The sequence below is a fragment of the Phyllobates terribilis genome, unplaced genomic scaffold (genome assembly GCF_046119375.1).
Source record: "Phyllobates terribilis strain yellow unplaced genomic scaffold, ASM4611937v1 Scaffold_11__3_contigs__length_659146591, whole genome shotgun sequence".
In the NCBI taxonomy this organism is placed as follows: Eukaryota; Metazoa; Chordata; class Amphibia; order Anura; family Dendrobatidae; genus Phyllobates; species Phyllobates terribilis.
The window spans coordinates 410,733,890-410,748,733 of record NW_027362771.1 but is presented as its reverse complement, the minus strand read 5'-3'; the positions used below and the strand labels follow the sequence as shown (position 1 = coordinate 410,748,733).

The following is a 14,844-nucleotide window of genomic DNA, read 5'->3' as shown; positions in this document are numbered from 1 at the left end:
CAGGTGATTACAAAGTGTTGTGTCCTGGAGGAGAAGGTTTCAGACCAAATCCCATTACTGTTATTTTGGAAGGTAAATTTGATGGAATTTCTTGAAATAAGTTCATTCAATCAGGTCATTTTCAAACCATATGCACAATCACACAGCCAGTCGGAATGCTTCGATTCCACAGTTTCTGGCTCTCTGAAATATGTCTGATTGGATTTTGATCACATTTAATCCAGACATTTATGATGTTATTTCAAGATCTCTAAAGCAGAAAGGGAAAATCCTGATTTGCCTTCTTTACATTATTTTAGATATCGATGAATGTCTGGAGTTACCGGGTCTTTGTCAAGGAGGAAAGTGCGTCAATACCTTTGGTAGTTTCCAGTGTCATTGCCCAACTGGCTTCTTCCTTAATGAAGAGACTCGAGTCTGTGATGGTAAGTCAAATCTTCCCAAACATGCAAGTTAACTCTCAAAATCCTTACAATGTACATTAACTTTAATGGACAAATCCTCGCAGATCGGGCCTCAGCTGTTGTAGTTAATACTAATATTTACCAAAAATATCAGTTCTAGATAATCTTTCGTAATAACTTTGCATGTAATGATCCTCTATTATTCATCCTGAATATTCATAAATAAATTGACAACTGGGTGTTACCATTCCCCCTTGTCAAACAAGTGACACACCTCCAACTGGTAACACCCAGCTGTCAATCCATTCACAAACTTTTAAGCAGAATAGCATATTGCTGTGCCCATGTGTGGTCACCCTCCTTCCTTAGGGTATATTCACCTTGGAGTCATAAATTGAGATATTTTACACTGAAATACTTATATACACACTATAAGACTTAAAAACATGTTTTACTCTGTCAGATCTAATAATATATTTCTATAATTTTATTTAAGATGTCAATGAATGTGATCAACCTGGAATATGTGGGCCCGGAACCTGCTACAACACTGTTGGGAACTATTCCTGTATATGCCCTCCTGACTTCATGCCAGTGAATGGAGGAAACAACTGTATGGGTAAGTTGTGACTGATCCAAGCTCTGACTTAAAAATATTATTATTTATTGATTTGAGTTGTGAAACTGACAAGTTTTTGTGTGGGTTTGTAACATTTTCATTGGATCCTGTAATGCCCCTAGGGCCCACCGAAGTATTCAGAAAACACATATGGAATTGTATTCTATCTAGTTGCACACATCTGTCCTTTATACTTTCGTTATAGCAGAAATGCACATGTAAAATTATATTATTTTTCAGTGCATGGCGGGCAATGCTTTTAGTACCACTAAATATAGTCTTGCAAATAAAACCAGTGAATCATAAGCTATAAGAACGTACTATGGGTACATTACTTCACTCTACTTAGCTTGTGCCTTTTAGTCCTCATTTTGGACTTAAGTTTGGTGTATACACTGGGTAAGCTTCTTATGATAATGCTGAACATATCCATACGCCCTCATTGATCCATTAAATGCAAAAAGATTGTCCTATTGGCATACACCAGACAGCTAGGAACGCATGAGCATAGGATTTTTTCAGTATGGAACAATAAAATAAAGTTATTCAGAAAGAAAGTATGCCATGATTATTACCTTTTTTAGAGCAACTTTTCCAACTTCTGCTTTTTTACTACAACTTATCCTTATTTTACACCTTAGACCACCAATGGCAGGCTCTTACTGTGACATGAATTGAGCCTTTCATGTGCAAAGTGAATATAAAATCTAGTCACTTCATTTTATATACAGGTAGATGAACTTCTATAGCATTCTAGTAGCAAACACATGCCGATGTGGCAAGTAGATATAAAGTGTATAATAAAAGCCTCAAAAAACTGAAAGCACAACATTAAGCAGCTCTCCAATTAAGTTTTTATTGATTAGATGTGTGTGTATGGGCATGTAATACAGTGTGAGTGTATTATTATACACACCTACCGCTGCTCTTTCCAGCATCCAGCACCGTTCTTCTCCTCTTCTCAGTGACGCCACCGCTCTGCTGACTGTCCTGGTCACACTGCTTTCCTCGTGACCCAGATGTGGCTTTCACAATGTAAGTCTATGGAGCGTCTGAACAAGGTTCCATAGGATTTCATTGCAAAAGTGACTTCCAGCTCACGCATACAGCATAGAGAGCGGTGATGTCACTCAGAAGAGGAGAAGAACGGCGCTGGACACTGGAGAAAGCGGCGGTAGGTGAGAATATTAATACACTCACACTACATTACAAGCATATATACACACATTTAATGAATAAAAAGCTTAATGGGAGGGCTTCTTTACTCACCAATAATAGGGTCTCTTCTAATGACAGCTATACAGTGAGAGCTGATCCGTTAGGCCACATGTCTGACAGCAGAGTACAGTAAAACCACTGCCTCGTTCCAAAAACTAACCACCAGAATTTAAAAAATAAAAGTGACAAAACAACTCTTCGGCAACCCCTGATTTGTTCGTTTTTGCTATGAAAGTTTTTGTATACCAGTTCTTGCTTGGAAATCCATCCAAGCCTTGATTTATAGAAATTCTGTACTCAGTTTTTCCCCACATGAAGCTCTTCACCCTCCACATGACTTAATTTACATTAGCCTTTACAGAGCTGTTGAAATAACAGGCAGTGGTTTGCCAGATCTATAAACAGTTGTAAAAGTACATCCAAAAAATATGTCAAATTACAAATATAAGTAGCGTCTGGCTAAACCTTGTTATCCAGCATGCAGGATTCACACCTTCCAGGCAATAAAATATACATTAGAAGCAGCTGTCTGCTAGCTAATCTGGTTTATTGTCTTTTACAATTGTAGTTCAATTTTATCTTATTGCTCATATGAAAATATTAGATTCTTTAGATTTTTTTTTTAAGGTTAAGTAAGGTGATTAAATATATACTATTAATTCATATTCATGCTTGAATAACCTGCTGTATATATTTTATATGTAGACATGAGAAGAAGTCTGTGCTTTAGAAACTTTTTTGCCGACAATCAAACTTGTGATGGAGAATTGCTTTACAACATGACGAAGAAAATGTGTTGCTGTTCATATAATATTGGACGTGCGTGGAACAGACCTTGTGAAGAATGTCCATTGCCAAGCACTGGTGAGTGTATCAGAAAAATATAACCATCTTGTAATTTTAATACCCTTATACGTTTATGTTGCTATCAGAGAACTAGAATTGCTCTAGAACCGATCACTAATTGAGTAGGGTCTGAAGTTTAAATACTTTTAGCGTTTACGTGATGTTGGTAATGATTGGAGAGTCCAGGTTCAATGAATCTTGAACTTATCAATTGTCCCCATCAGCATTGAAGAGAAGCAAAACCCTTTTTGATGTCTCTTCCCCAATGAGGAAGACAATCAAGAAGTATTACCTTCTAATCTGATGAAGGGGAATTTCCCGATATGCATGATTGAGTAATCATAGGAAATAATTTTAACAATAAAATAATCCTTACCAAAGAACATGAGCATTTGGGAATTATTTTCATCACTACTGAGAGTTGACAACACTTTTGCTTCTCCTCTACCCTGAGTTGTGTAGAGAATCTGTGAATATCCAGGCCAGAGTGGTCAGATAAAATGGTCACTCCATTTATCTTCTAGTGGGTTGTATATCTACCAAGGTTAATTGACTCTATGGTTTGCGAGTAGATAACTATAGGAGGAAGTTCATGCCTTTCTCCGAGACTTTCAATTAAAAAGTGGAAAATAACATTTTGAAGTTTTTTTAATAGCTAGTATAGCTATAGTAAGTGATCTCCTATCACACTATACAACATAATGACACATAAAGACATAAGTCTCAGTGCAGTGTCCCTGGAGTTAGTGTTTTTTTTTCAGTTCAAATCTTTTTTATTATTATTATTAATTCAATTTATATAAAAAAAAAAGAGAAACATCCAAGAAAAATAGAAACATATAAACCTATTCATAAACCTGCCTGTAACCCACACCCTCAAAGAGGAGAGAGGGGAAAAAAAGAAAATAAAAATAATCCATCAATCAATAATTTTTAGTCAAACTTCCAGGATGTTCTGCCTATGTGGGATGTATTTGGCACTTGAAGCCAGTAGTGTCCTGTGGTTTACACATATAGAAAACGGCATTTTTAAGAGTAATCCAATTTTTACAATAATTACACTTGCAAATAATAATAATTAGGTCCCCAAATGAGAACTGGGATGTCTATTATGACTTTTGAAAAATCACTGCATGTCAAAAATACAGCTGGGATTGGGATTAGTTTGGAGAAAAAGCAGATGGTCATCATAGAGATTTGTATAATAGTCTTCTAATAATCGTGTAAGTATACTCAGGAGATAGCTAATAAAATATTGATATAAAATCCCATGCTCAGATTGCTCAACTTTACTGGAGAATTAAAAACTTCATAGTGTTTTCCCATAAGATTCTTCACAGGATGTAATTCTTTTCTCTCTTTGCTATGGGTAATGGCTAACATTGTAGCGTGTGCAGATTTAGGTGTTTCTTCATCTCTCATATAACTCATTAACCATAAAAAATTAACAAAATTAACAAAAAAAAGCAAAAATATGTTCTTTAAACCAAAAAAACTTTCAAAGTTTTTAGTATACCTACGCAGGTACAAGTATAGTCTGCCTATTTGCAAACAACCATGTGTTAAGCCAAGATATCCATGCCCCAACTTGAGTTTAATATTAATAATAATATTACAATTTTTTTATTTCTTTAGCGCCACTGCACTATACTACTCCGCAGCACTTTACAATTCAGGCGGAATATGTACAAACAAAATAAGACATTATCGAGTAACAGATTGTTCAACACATACCAAGACGAGTGAGGGTACTGCTCGCAATCTATGAAGAAATAGGGCGGACTCAAATAGTAAAAAAAAAAAGTGCTTGTCAAGTAAAGGCCTGACATCAATATTATAAATAGGGGCATTAAAGTAAGGCTGCATGGATCAGTACCATCCAGTGTCTGTACAAGTACAGATACAAATTGCTAGTGAGTGCATGGAAGGGAAAATAGGGAATAGTTAGATTAGTGAGGTTAGGCTAATCTAAAGTGAGGCTAGTCTAAAGAAATATATTTTTGGGGCATGCCTAAAACTGTGGCTACTGGGGTAGTGCATTCTATAAAACTGGTGCAGCATGGGAGAAGTCCTGGACATGGGAGTGGAAGGTTCAGATTATAGAGGATGTTAGTCTTAGGTCATTAGCGGAACAGAGAGCTAGGATTGGGTGGTAGACAGAGATGAGGCTGGAGATGTAGGGCGGTGCCGAACTGTGGAGAGCTTTGTGGGTGAGAGTGATAAGTTTATATTGTACTCTGTAGCGGATGGGCAACCAGTGCAATGACGGACACAGTGTGGCGGAATCAGTATAGCAGTTGGACAGAAATATGATCATGGCTGCTGCATTCAGGGCGGATTGGAGAGAGGAGAGCTTAGTAAGAGGGAGACGAACCACAGCAACAGTAAGAGATCTTGCTGAGTCAAATGTAAGGAAAGGTCAAATTTTAGAGAAGTTTTTGAGGTGTAAGTAAGAAGAGCGAACTAGTGATTGGATGTAGGAACTGAACGAAAGATCTGAATCATATATAACCTCAAGACAGCGAGAGTGTTCCTTCAGAGTTATGAGAGAACCACACGCGAAATGGCAATGTTGGGTTTAAGTAGGTTAGTAGAGGAAGGAAACACAAGGAGTTCCGTCTTTTACAGATTCATTTTTAGATAGAGGGAGGACATAGCCAGTTTAACCAGTTCAACCAGTTCTGCCCTCTTGGCCTCCAAGCTTCTGTTTCAGACAATACTTTTTATGTCGTTCAAGCATTTTTATTTCCCACTTGCATTCATATCATCATTAACCAATTAATATACATAAGTCATAGTAATTAAAAACATTTTTGAGGCACAAGAACGCTAATAAAAACAAATCCTCCTAACTTTATTTAAAATGTCACAGATATTTGAACTCAAGGCCCATATGAACTCAGCAAATACAAATTCTATATGTACTACATAGTTGCCATATGTAATGCCAGGGAGGAATGGGGGGAATTCTAGGAAAATTAGATTTTGCCTACTGCTGCGACACTAAAGATAGTGGACACAGGTGTCCAAAGTAACATTACCTCTCAGTAAGGTGATGCTGCCTCTTGTTAATCTAAAAAGAATGTTATGTACATATCCAGTCATTTTTGGAACACCAATGTACCTTTTATTATTCTCATACTCTCTTTCTTGTTTTTCCATGCAGATGATTTTGCAGCACTGTGTGGAAGTGCTCGTCCAGGCTTTGTCATCGATATCTACACAGGGCAACCAATTGGTAGGCTTAATACAAATTTTCTACTTTATCATGTAGCATATGCCCATATTGCTGAAGATATTCCTCTAACCTTTGTCTCCTTCAGATATTGATGAATGCAGAGAAATTCCTGGAGTTTGTGAGAATGGAATCTGTATAAACATGATCGGGAGCTTCCGATGTGAATGTCCAATGGGATTTTTCTATAATGACAAACTGCTGGTGTGTGAAGGTAAGCAAGCATCTAATATGGCTGGTAAGAACCACCACCAAGTCCTTGTCATAAGTGTAAACCTTGAAAGCCCTAATGCACACACCAGTCACAACCAGAATAAATATTTCTTCCTTTTTCTTTAGATAGTTGCTCTGGTCGGAATGTGTTATTAAACAAGGTGTCATTTTAGAGCCCGACATTGGAAAAACTATTTGGAAGATGTATAGTGGAAAAATGTCTGACTTTATTTTATAGCGTTCAACAAAGACAGAAAAGTGCACAATTTAGATTTTGTTGACAATTCATTTACTGCAAAGTGTCCGCCTCTTTCTAAATTACTTCTGCTCCGTCTATGCCCTTGACACATATTATACAACGCGATAAGTTTGGGGAAACATTGCGCTTACTTAGACTACAATCTGTAAGTTCCTATCTGTACCACATCAACAAGAATTCAGCTGAGAACATCTGAAACTTAAAACTCAAGTATCCAACGAGGTAAATAAACTGGCAGCATATTTGCCAATCTGTAAACACGGCGGAGGCTTACAGGGGGTAATAGTGCCATTCATAAAGCTTCTGTGCAGACAGAGAAGCAGTCACCGAGGAAAGAAAAGGGTAAATTCTCTAACTGAGAAAGCAAACAGAACTCCAAAGGAGGATAAACAGGATACTTAGCCGACCTACTGCTGTAGGCTTTTTTTTACGCTTTAGAATATAGTACATATTCCATTTTCATGAAGAACACAGCCTATGGCTCTACCTCTGCTTCTGAATCAATGGCTGTGTGTTTCACTCATTGTGTCCTAGTGTAAGGAATTTTCCCAGATCACTTGCTGGTTAATTAATTTGTATAAAGGATTTAATATCTAGTTATGCAAATTAACTCCCTACAGAAGAAAGTAGTCTATATCACAGGTGCCGCCTATTGCAGGTAGCTGCCCTCCAGTCAGAGGCATAAGTAGAGTCTTATGGGCACCATTGCAAAATTTGGATCTTGGCTCCCACCAGCATGTTCGGCAGATGTATGTGCCCCTGTAACGTTCTAAATCCTAAAAAGACATATGTGTTCGTTTCTCTTCCCCACATCCAGTAAAAAAGTAAAAGAAAAAGAATATACATAAAATATATAAATCACACAGAAAACAACTATTTAATATTTTTAAATCATGGTACAGTTACAAATTAATAAATATCACCATATTGTTACTGAACAAATCCACTATATTAAAACTAATATACCAATAAATAAAAGGGATAAATACCGCCACACAGTGACTATATATTATCACCACATTGTGTCTGAGTAGCATCCTCTTCCTGAACAAAATCCACTATGACTATAATGTCGCCTATACTGTACTAATGTTCCCCATCCTGTAGTAATGTCCTCTTCTGGCCCCTAACTTGTAATAATGTCCCCCAGTCTGGTCCCTGTCATGTAATAATGGCCCTATCTTGGCCCCTGTCCTGTAATAATGACCCTCATACTGGCCCCTAACCCATATTAATGGTCCCTATCCTGTAATAATGGCCCCCATCCTGAAATAGTGGCCTCCAACCTGTAATAATATTACCCATTCTGGCCCCCATCCTGTAGCAATGTCTCCCATCCTGCTTCCTAAGGTGATGATCAAAATAGACAAAAAGTGGCTTGAACAACCTCCAATTTATGTCGCAGGGAAGAAACTGGTGCTTATTCTAATGGAGCAGGCCACATCACTCCTTACTTCATCAGAAAATGAATATTGTATAAGAGAAAAGCAAACCAAGAATAGACACAAAATGGAATGTTTTTTTGAATGCTTTTAATTTTCTACCCTCATATCCACAAAAAAGTTATTACACCGCAAAGTGAAGTATAGCAACGTTTCGGTTCACTTCAAATTCCTCTATTCACTACATGTTGTACCACTGTGTCCCTTTTCCTACGGACAGTAATCATTTCCACTCTCTCTCTCTGGATCCTTAGACAGCCTAGTGACTCCATCCCTTCATATACTGGTACAAGTGGACAGTCTGCATTTTTTTCATCCAAGAAAGACATTCCACACATATCCTATTCATAGCATGATGAAGGGTACATTACCCAAAATGTTGCTATACTTCACTTTGCGGTGTAATAACTTTTTTTTTGGATACGAGGGTAGAAAATTAAAATCATTCAGAAATATTATGTTTTGTGTATATTCTTGGCTATTCCACCCTCTTGGCCTCCATCCTGTAATAATGACCCACATCTTGTAATATTGTTTCCCATCTTGGTCTCTATCCTTTAATATTGTCCCCCATCCTTTAATATTGTCCCCCATCCTGTAATAATGGCATCCATCCTGGCCCCCATCCTATAATAATGGCCCCAAGCCTGACCCCTATATTTTAATAATGTCCGCCATTTTGGAATACTGTCCCCCATTCTGGACCCCATCCTGAAATAATGTCCCCCATCCTGGCCCCTATCCTGTAATAATGGCCCACATCCTGTAATATTGTCCCCCATCCTGTAATAATGTCCTCTGTCCTGGCCCCATCCTGTAATAATGTCCTCTGACCTGGCCCCCATCCTGTAATAATGTCCTCTGTCCTGGCCCCCATCCTGTAATAATGTCCTCTGTCCTGGCCCCCATCCTGTAATAATGTCCTCTGTCCTGGCCCCCATCCTGTAATAATGTCCTCTGTCCTGGCCCCCATCCTGTAATAATGTCCTCTGACCTGGCCCCCATCCTGTAATAATGTCCTCTGACCTGGCCCCCATCCTGTAATAATGTCCTCTGTCCTGGCCCCCATCCTGTAATAATGTCCTCTGTCCTGGCCCCTATCCTGTAATAATGTCCTGTGTCCTGGCCCCCATCCTGTAATAATGTCCTCTGTCCTGGCCCCCATCCTGTAATAATGTCCTCTGTCCTGGCCCCCATCCTGTAATAATGTCCTCTGTCCTGGCCCCCATCCTGTAATAATGTCCTCTGTCCTGCCCCCATCCTGTAATAATGTCCTCTGTCCTGCCCCCATCCTGTAATAATGTCCTCTGTCCTGGCCCCCATCCTGTAATAATGTCCTCTGTCCTGGCCCCCATCCTGTAATAATGTCCTCTGTCCTGGCCCCCATCCTGTAATAATGTCCTCTGTCCTGGCCCCCATCCTGTAATAATGTCCTCTGTCCTGGCCCCCATCCTGTAATAATGTCCTCTGTCCTGGCCCCCATCCTGTAATAATGTCCTCTGTCCTGGCCCCCATCCTGTAATAATGTCCTCTGTCCTGGCCCCCATTCTGTAATAATGTCCTCTTTCCTGGCCCTCATCCTGTAATAACGTCCCCTATCCTGGCCTCCATCCTGTAATAATGGCCCCATCCTGGTGCTCTTCAAACATACATTTAAAATCTAAAAAAAAAAACAACAAAAAAAAAAACTATTTTACTAGACCCCATTTCCACGACAAACAGCATCCTCTTCCTCCACATTAACCAGTGCAGTGTGATGGGGTGACACATGGCAGTGACGTCACACACTGCTCGTGTTGTGCCCAATGTGACCTGCCCACCTCTGCCAGGCATGTACCTTGTGTAGCTATCGTGGTACCGGGAGCCACTGGCTCTCTGCTCTGAAATACATTTTAATAGAACTTATTCAGTTGAAAAAGGCATTGACATTGGCAGACTGCTTTCCATCACAGGCCTGGTCATGGTTGCACTATCTGCAGCCGCGGTAGGTACGCCTCTGCCTCCAATAGATCATACTTGTGAGATGATTCCTCTCTTCTAGGCCTCCTTCACACGTCTGTGTTTTCCGTACGTGTGGTATCTGTGAAAAAAACAAATCCCGCACATACCCATTATAACCTAAGGTGCTATGTACATGTCCAAACGCCAATACAAGTCTATGAGTCCTTGAAGCACATGCACAGCAAACGGATGGCATCAGTGTGCCATGGATGTGCTGTCCCTGTTCAACATTGCAAAATATAGGAGAAACTTTGTAATTTGATTCTTTCTTTAACCATACTGGAAAAATACTGATAGTAAAAAGGACACATGGATGATACACTGATAACACACTGATCCAAAACACTGATGACACCGGTACCATTTTTCACATACGTGTTTAAACACAGACGTGTGAAAGAGGTCTTGCAAAGAGCTGATGTGCATTGCTGTTTTTTGTGGAGCTTTGCCAATAAAAATCCTTATTCTGCTAGTGTTCCTGATGATATAGTCTCCCCAAAAGAATGTTTTTTTGCAATACTAAAGATTTATTTAACTTATTATAATGTATATGTGACTGATTTGCTTGTTTTGCCAGATATTGATGAATGCCACAATGGGCCAGTATGTCAAAGAAATGCCGACTGCATTAACACCCCAGGGAGCTACCGCTGTGACTGCAAGCCTGGCTACAAGTTCACTTCTACTGGGCAATGTGTCGGTGAGATATGATGTAACATCTGGTTCACACCTCTCGTGGGGTGAATTCTTGTAAATACACCTAACTGATTTAGTATGTGGAATATGAAATGATGTTAATAGAACAAGTTAATGGTTATTTATGTGCCAGTAGTATGTTATCCTGGATAATAGCACAGTACAACTATATTTATGTACTAACAACATGCTTGGTTACGTAACTATTTTACGTGGTGGTGTTCCAAAACATCTTAGTACCATAAAGTAGCGAGCTGCTGATCACTATGAAACACTAATCATCTGTACTTGGTATACACTGAGCATACATTTTATTTTATTAACTTTGCATCCTGAAAACATATTGTGGCATTTATGGTGTTAGGTTTATATTGTCAGGACTTCTCAGTAATATTCATCTGACTGTATAGTGCAAAGCGAAAAAGAAGAGTAAAACAAATTCCGCCTGCTCAGACGTGAATAACATTGTAAGTTGCTGACTACCTGGCATAGTGAGAAGCAAGTGCACTCTTAGCGTTGTAATGATAGAACTTCTAGCACCGCTGTGCTGAGACAGAAGACTTGTCGGTGATGCTAATTGTCAGCAACAACTGTAAAGAATAACTAGAAAAAATATTGTACTATGACATTTCTTTGTGGCATTCTTCTCTAAAAACATTATTTGTAGGAAAGAATAACCCTGTAATATGATTTTTTACCATGATACTTTTTACTACCGCTCTGTCATACGGAGGCAGAACCTGCTGCCGTACCGGCTCTATGCACACAACCTCGCCATTTGCAGGAGGCATTAGTTGAACAGCTAAACTACTGACCTTTACAGTGCAGGTTTCCAACTATCCCTGCTGTTGCGAAATTCTTCTTTAAATGTCAGAAATAAAAATGATCATTTTTCATTTATGATTTATTACAAGAACACACGGAATTGGTCTTGCTTTTTTAGATGGTATGGTTTTTATTAAGTAGCAGGACCTGGGCAAAAGTAAACCCTCAGATATGTTTTCACAAGTTCTTGATTTATTATTGTTTTGGGTCATCTGTTCTTTAACATCAACCACACAAGCACAGAAATAATCCCAAAACATGATGCTCTTTGGCACCAGTCTAGTTTTACCTAGCCAGAAGACCATTTCTCTTCACCCAAACACTGTTGAAATTTTGAGAGCTTTTCCCAGGTCTCTGACTTTATGACTCAGTAATAGCTGGATTCATAAATGTATTAAAATGGTTCTTTGAACCTAGAACAGAAGAAATTTTGTGAACTGTAAAAAAGAATGATGGCGATACTATATTTCACTTTCTTCTCCAAGTTTGTCAAAACCAGTGTATAGTTTTTCTCGAGGTCCCTCTCCTGATGAGGAAGCCTATTTTTCCTGCTCTTTCTCCATTCCTATAATGAAAACCTTTGTCTGTAGGGTGTTGATATATAGTGGCTTGGAAGTCCTCTGGGGTGGTTGTATAAAGATGTTTATAATTTCCCTCACAACCACTATTGTAACTCACCCAGTGGAACAGGAAAACTGTTCTTATATCAGATATGCAGAACAATATTGGTGATCACATTGGCAAGTCCTTCACCTTCCTGCTATTCTACACATGTTCATTTGATAAGCGCTCAGGGAACCAACCTGGCTAGCTATTGCAAGCAGTGTTTTTTTGCAGGAAATACCTGATATAAAGAACATCATAATACCGTGGGTACAAGCAAGGGTGAACTTGTGGTTGAAAAAAAAATTTTTTTTTGACCGTTTAAGGCATAACCAAAAACATAACAAAAACAACAACAACAAAAAAAGAACATATTTTTCTGTCTTGGTGGCAAAACTGAAGGGCTTGATCTGTACCATGTACAGTGTCCATTTTAGGACATGATCAGATATCAAAGTCAAACATCAGAATAATGTCAGTTCTAAGACTAAATACCCTGTCTGAGAACTGACTTTGACATCTGACTTTAACATCTGACTTTGATATGTAATTTTGACATCTGACTTTAACATCTGACTTTGACATCTGAATATATCTGACATTGAAATCCGACTTTGTCAACTGACTTTGATATCTGACTTCTGACTCTGACATATGACCTTGAGGTCTGACTTTGATATCAGAGTTTGACATTTGACTCTGACATCTTACTTTGATATCTGACTCAGACACCTAACATATTGTTTGCTTATTATAAATTACTACCTAAATATCTAATCAAATAAATAATAAACCTATAGCTTAATAGTAAGGCAACTGTGTTACACATAGTTTTGGTTTGAAAATATAATAATAATAAAATAAGTTAACTGTCCGCTACTGGAAAGTGAACCCAAAACCCTTTGTCTGTAAGCCAGCACACTCACTATTGAGCTATACACTCAGTCAAAGAAAGATGGTCCTTTTTGTTTTTGTGATTTCCAGTGCAAACGTGTCTGAAACTCATTGCAACTTTCACACTGACCTCCTCCGAGCCAAAATCAATTGATGTTTGACTTTGATATCTGACTTTCTTCACACCATGTTCATTTTAGGACGCGATGTGAAGAAAGTCAGATATCAAATTCAAACATCAAAGTCAAACATCATTTGAATTTGGCTTGAAGGTCATAAAACAGAAGGCTCTTTGACTAAGTGTATAGCTCAATGGTAAGTGTGCTGGCTTACAGACAGAAAGTCATGGATGCAAGTCCCAGTAGTGGACAGTTACATTTTTTTAAATTATTATTATCCTTTCAAACCAAAACAGATTCCTTACCATTAAACTCTGTTAGATATTTATTTGATTAGATATTTAGCTAGTAATATATAATAAGGAAACAATATGTTAGCTGTCAGATATCAAAGTAAGATGTCAGAGTCAGATGTCAAAGTCAGATCCCAAAGTCACATGTCACAGTTAGTTGTCAAAGTCAGATATCAGATTTAGATGTCAAACACTGTTATCAAAGTCATATCTCAGAGTCATATCTCAAAGTCAGATCCCAAAGTCAGATGTCAGAGGCAGGTGTCAGTCATATATCAGATTCAGATGTCAACGTCACATATCAAAATCAGATACGGATGTCAAAGTCACATATCGAAGTCAGATATCAGATTCAGATGTCAAAGTGACATTGAAGTCAGATGTCAATGTCAGATATGACATTCAGATGTCAAAGTCACATATCAAAGTTAGATGTCAAAGTCAGATATTAGATTCAGATGTCCAGGTCAGATGTCAGTCACATATCAAAGTCCCATATCAAAGTCAGTTGTCAAAATCATATGTCAAAGTCACATATCAAAGTCACATATCAAAATCAGATATTAAAGTTGGTTGTCAAAGTCAGTTCTCAGACAGGGTATTTAGCCGGAAACTGACATTATTCTGATGTTTGACTTTGATATCTGATCATGTCCTAAAAAGGACACTGTAGCTATGGAATCCTTCGGCTATCCTTGCCTCTGGCTTATACTATAAAAAAATGGAGCAGAGTCTCCAAACTATATAGACAAATGTACAAAAATGACTAGAAATGGAAACAAATCCAACATTACAAAATTTGCAAAAGACGAACCCTAATACTCAGATTACAATAGTGTTTTCACATTGCACCGTCATGATGAGCAGAAAAAAACAGCAACTTTGCTTCTAGTTATAAATCACTGAGATCTGTTAGAATTCAATACAAAGTAAACCTTTTTATAGATGGTTTTAAAAATGATGTGTCCCTGTAGATTAAAGTAACACGGTATTGTGTAAGGCCTGGGAGGTGCACTGCAGAATCCTTGAGTCATCCACTGTTCATTGGGAATAAATGGTCCCACTCATTATTGCATTTCTGCTGTTTTTTTTGTCTATTCTTTGCCTATTTTTTAATTGCGCCTAATTGTTTTTTTTAACTTTTTGAGGTTTCCATCTGATCATCAATTTCGACTTT

At 38.2% G+C, this 14,844-nt stretch overlaps 1 protein-coding gene across 2 annotated transcripts in view; it reads left to right on the top strand.

The window, feature by feature from the left end:
* The window catches only part of FBN1 (fibrillin 1), a 305,286-nt gene that overhangs the window by 231,592 nt on the left and 58,850 nt on the right, over window positions 1–14,844 (top strand). For both annotated transcript variants that reach the window (XM_073653071.1, XM_073653070.1), the window contains exons 39-45: window positions 4–72; window positions 300–425; window positions 901–1,023; window positions 2,947–3,105; window positions 6,254–6,325; window positions 6,411–6,536; window positions 10,815–10,937. In XM_073653071.1, coding sequence (XP_073509172.1) covers window positions 4–72; window positions 300–425; window positions 901–1,023; window positions 2,947–3,105; window positions 6,254–6,325; window positions 6,411–6,536; window positions 10,815–10,937 — 798 coding nt within the window. The remainder of the gene's footprint in view (window positions 1–3; window positions 73–299; window positions 426–900; window positions 1,024–2,946; window positions 3,106–6,253; window positions 6,326–6,410; window positions 6,537–10,814; window positions 10,938–14,844) is intronic.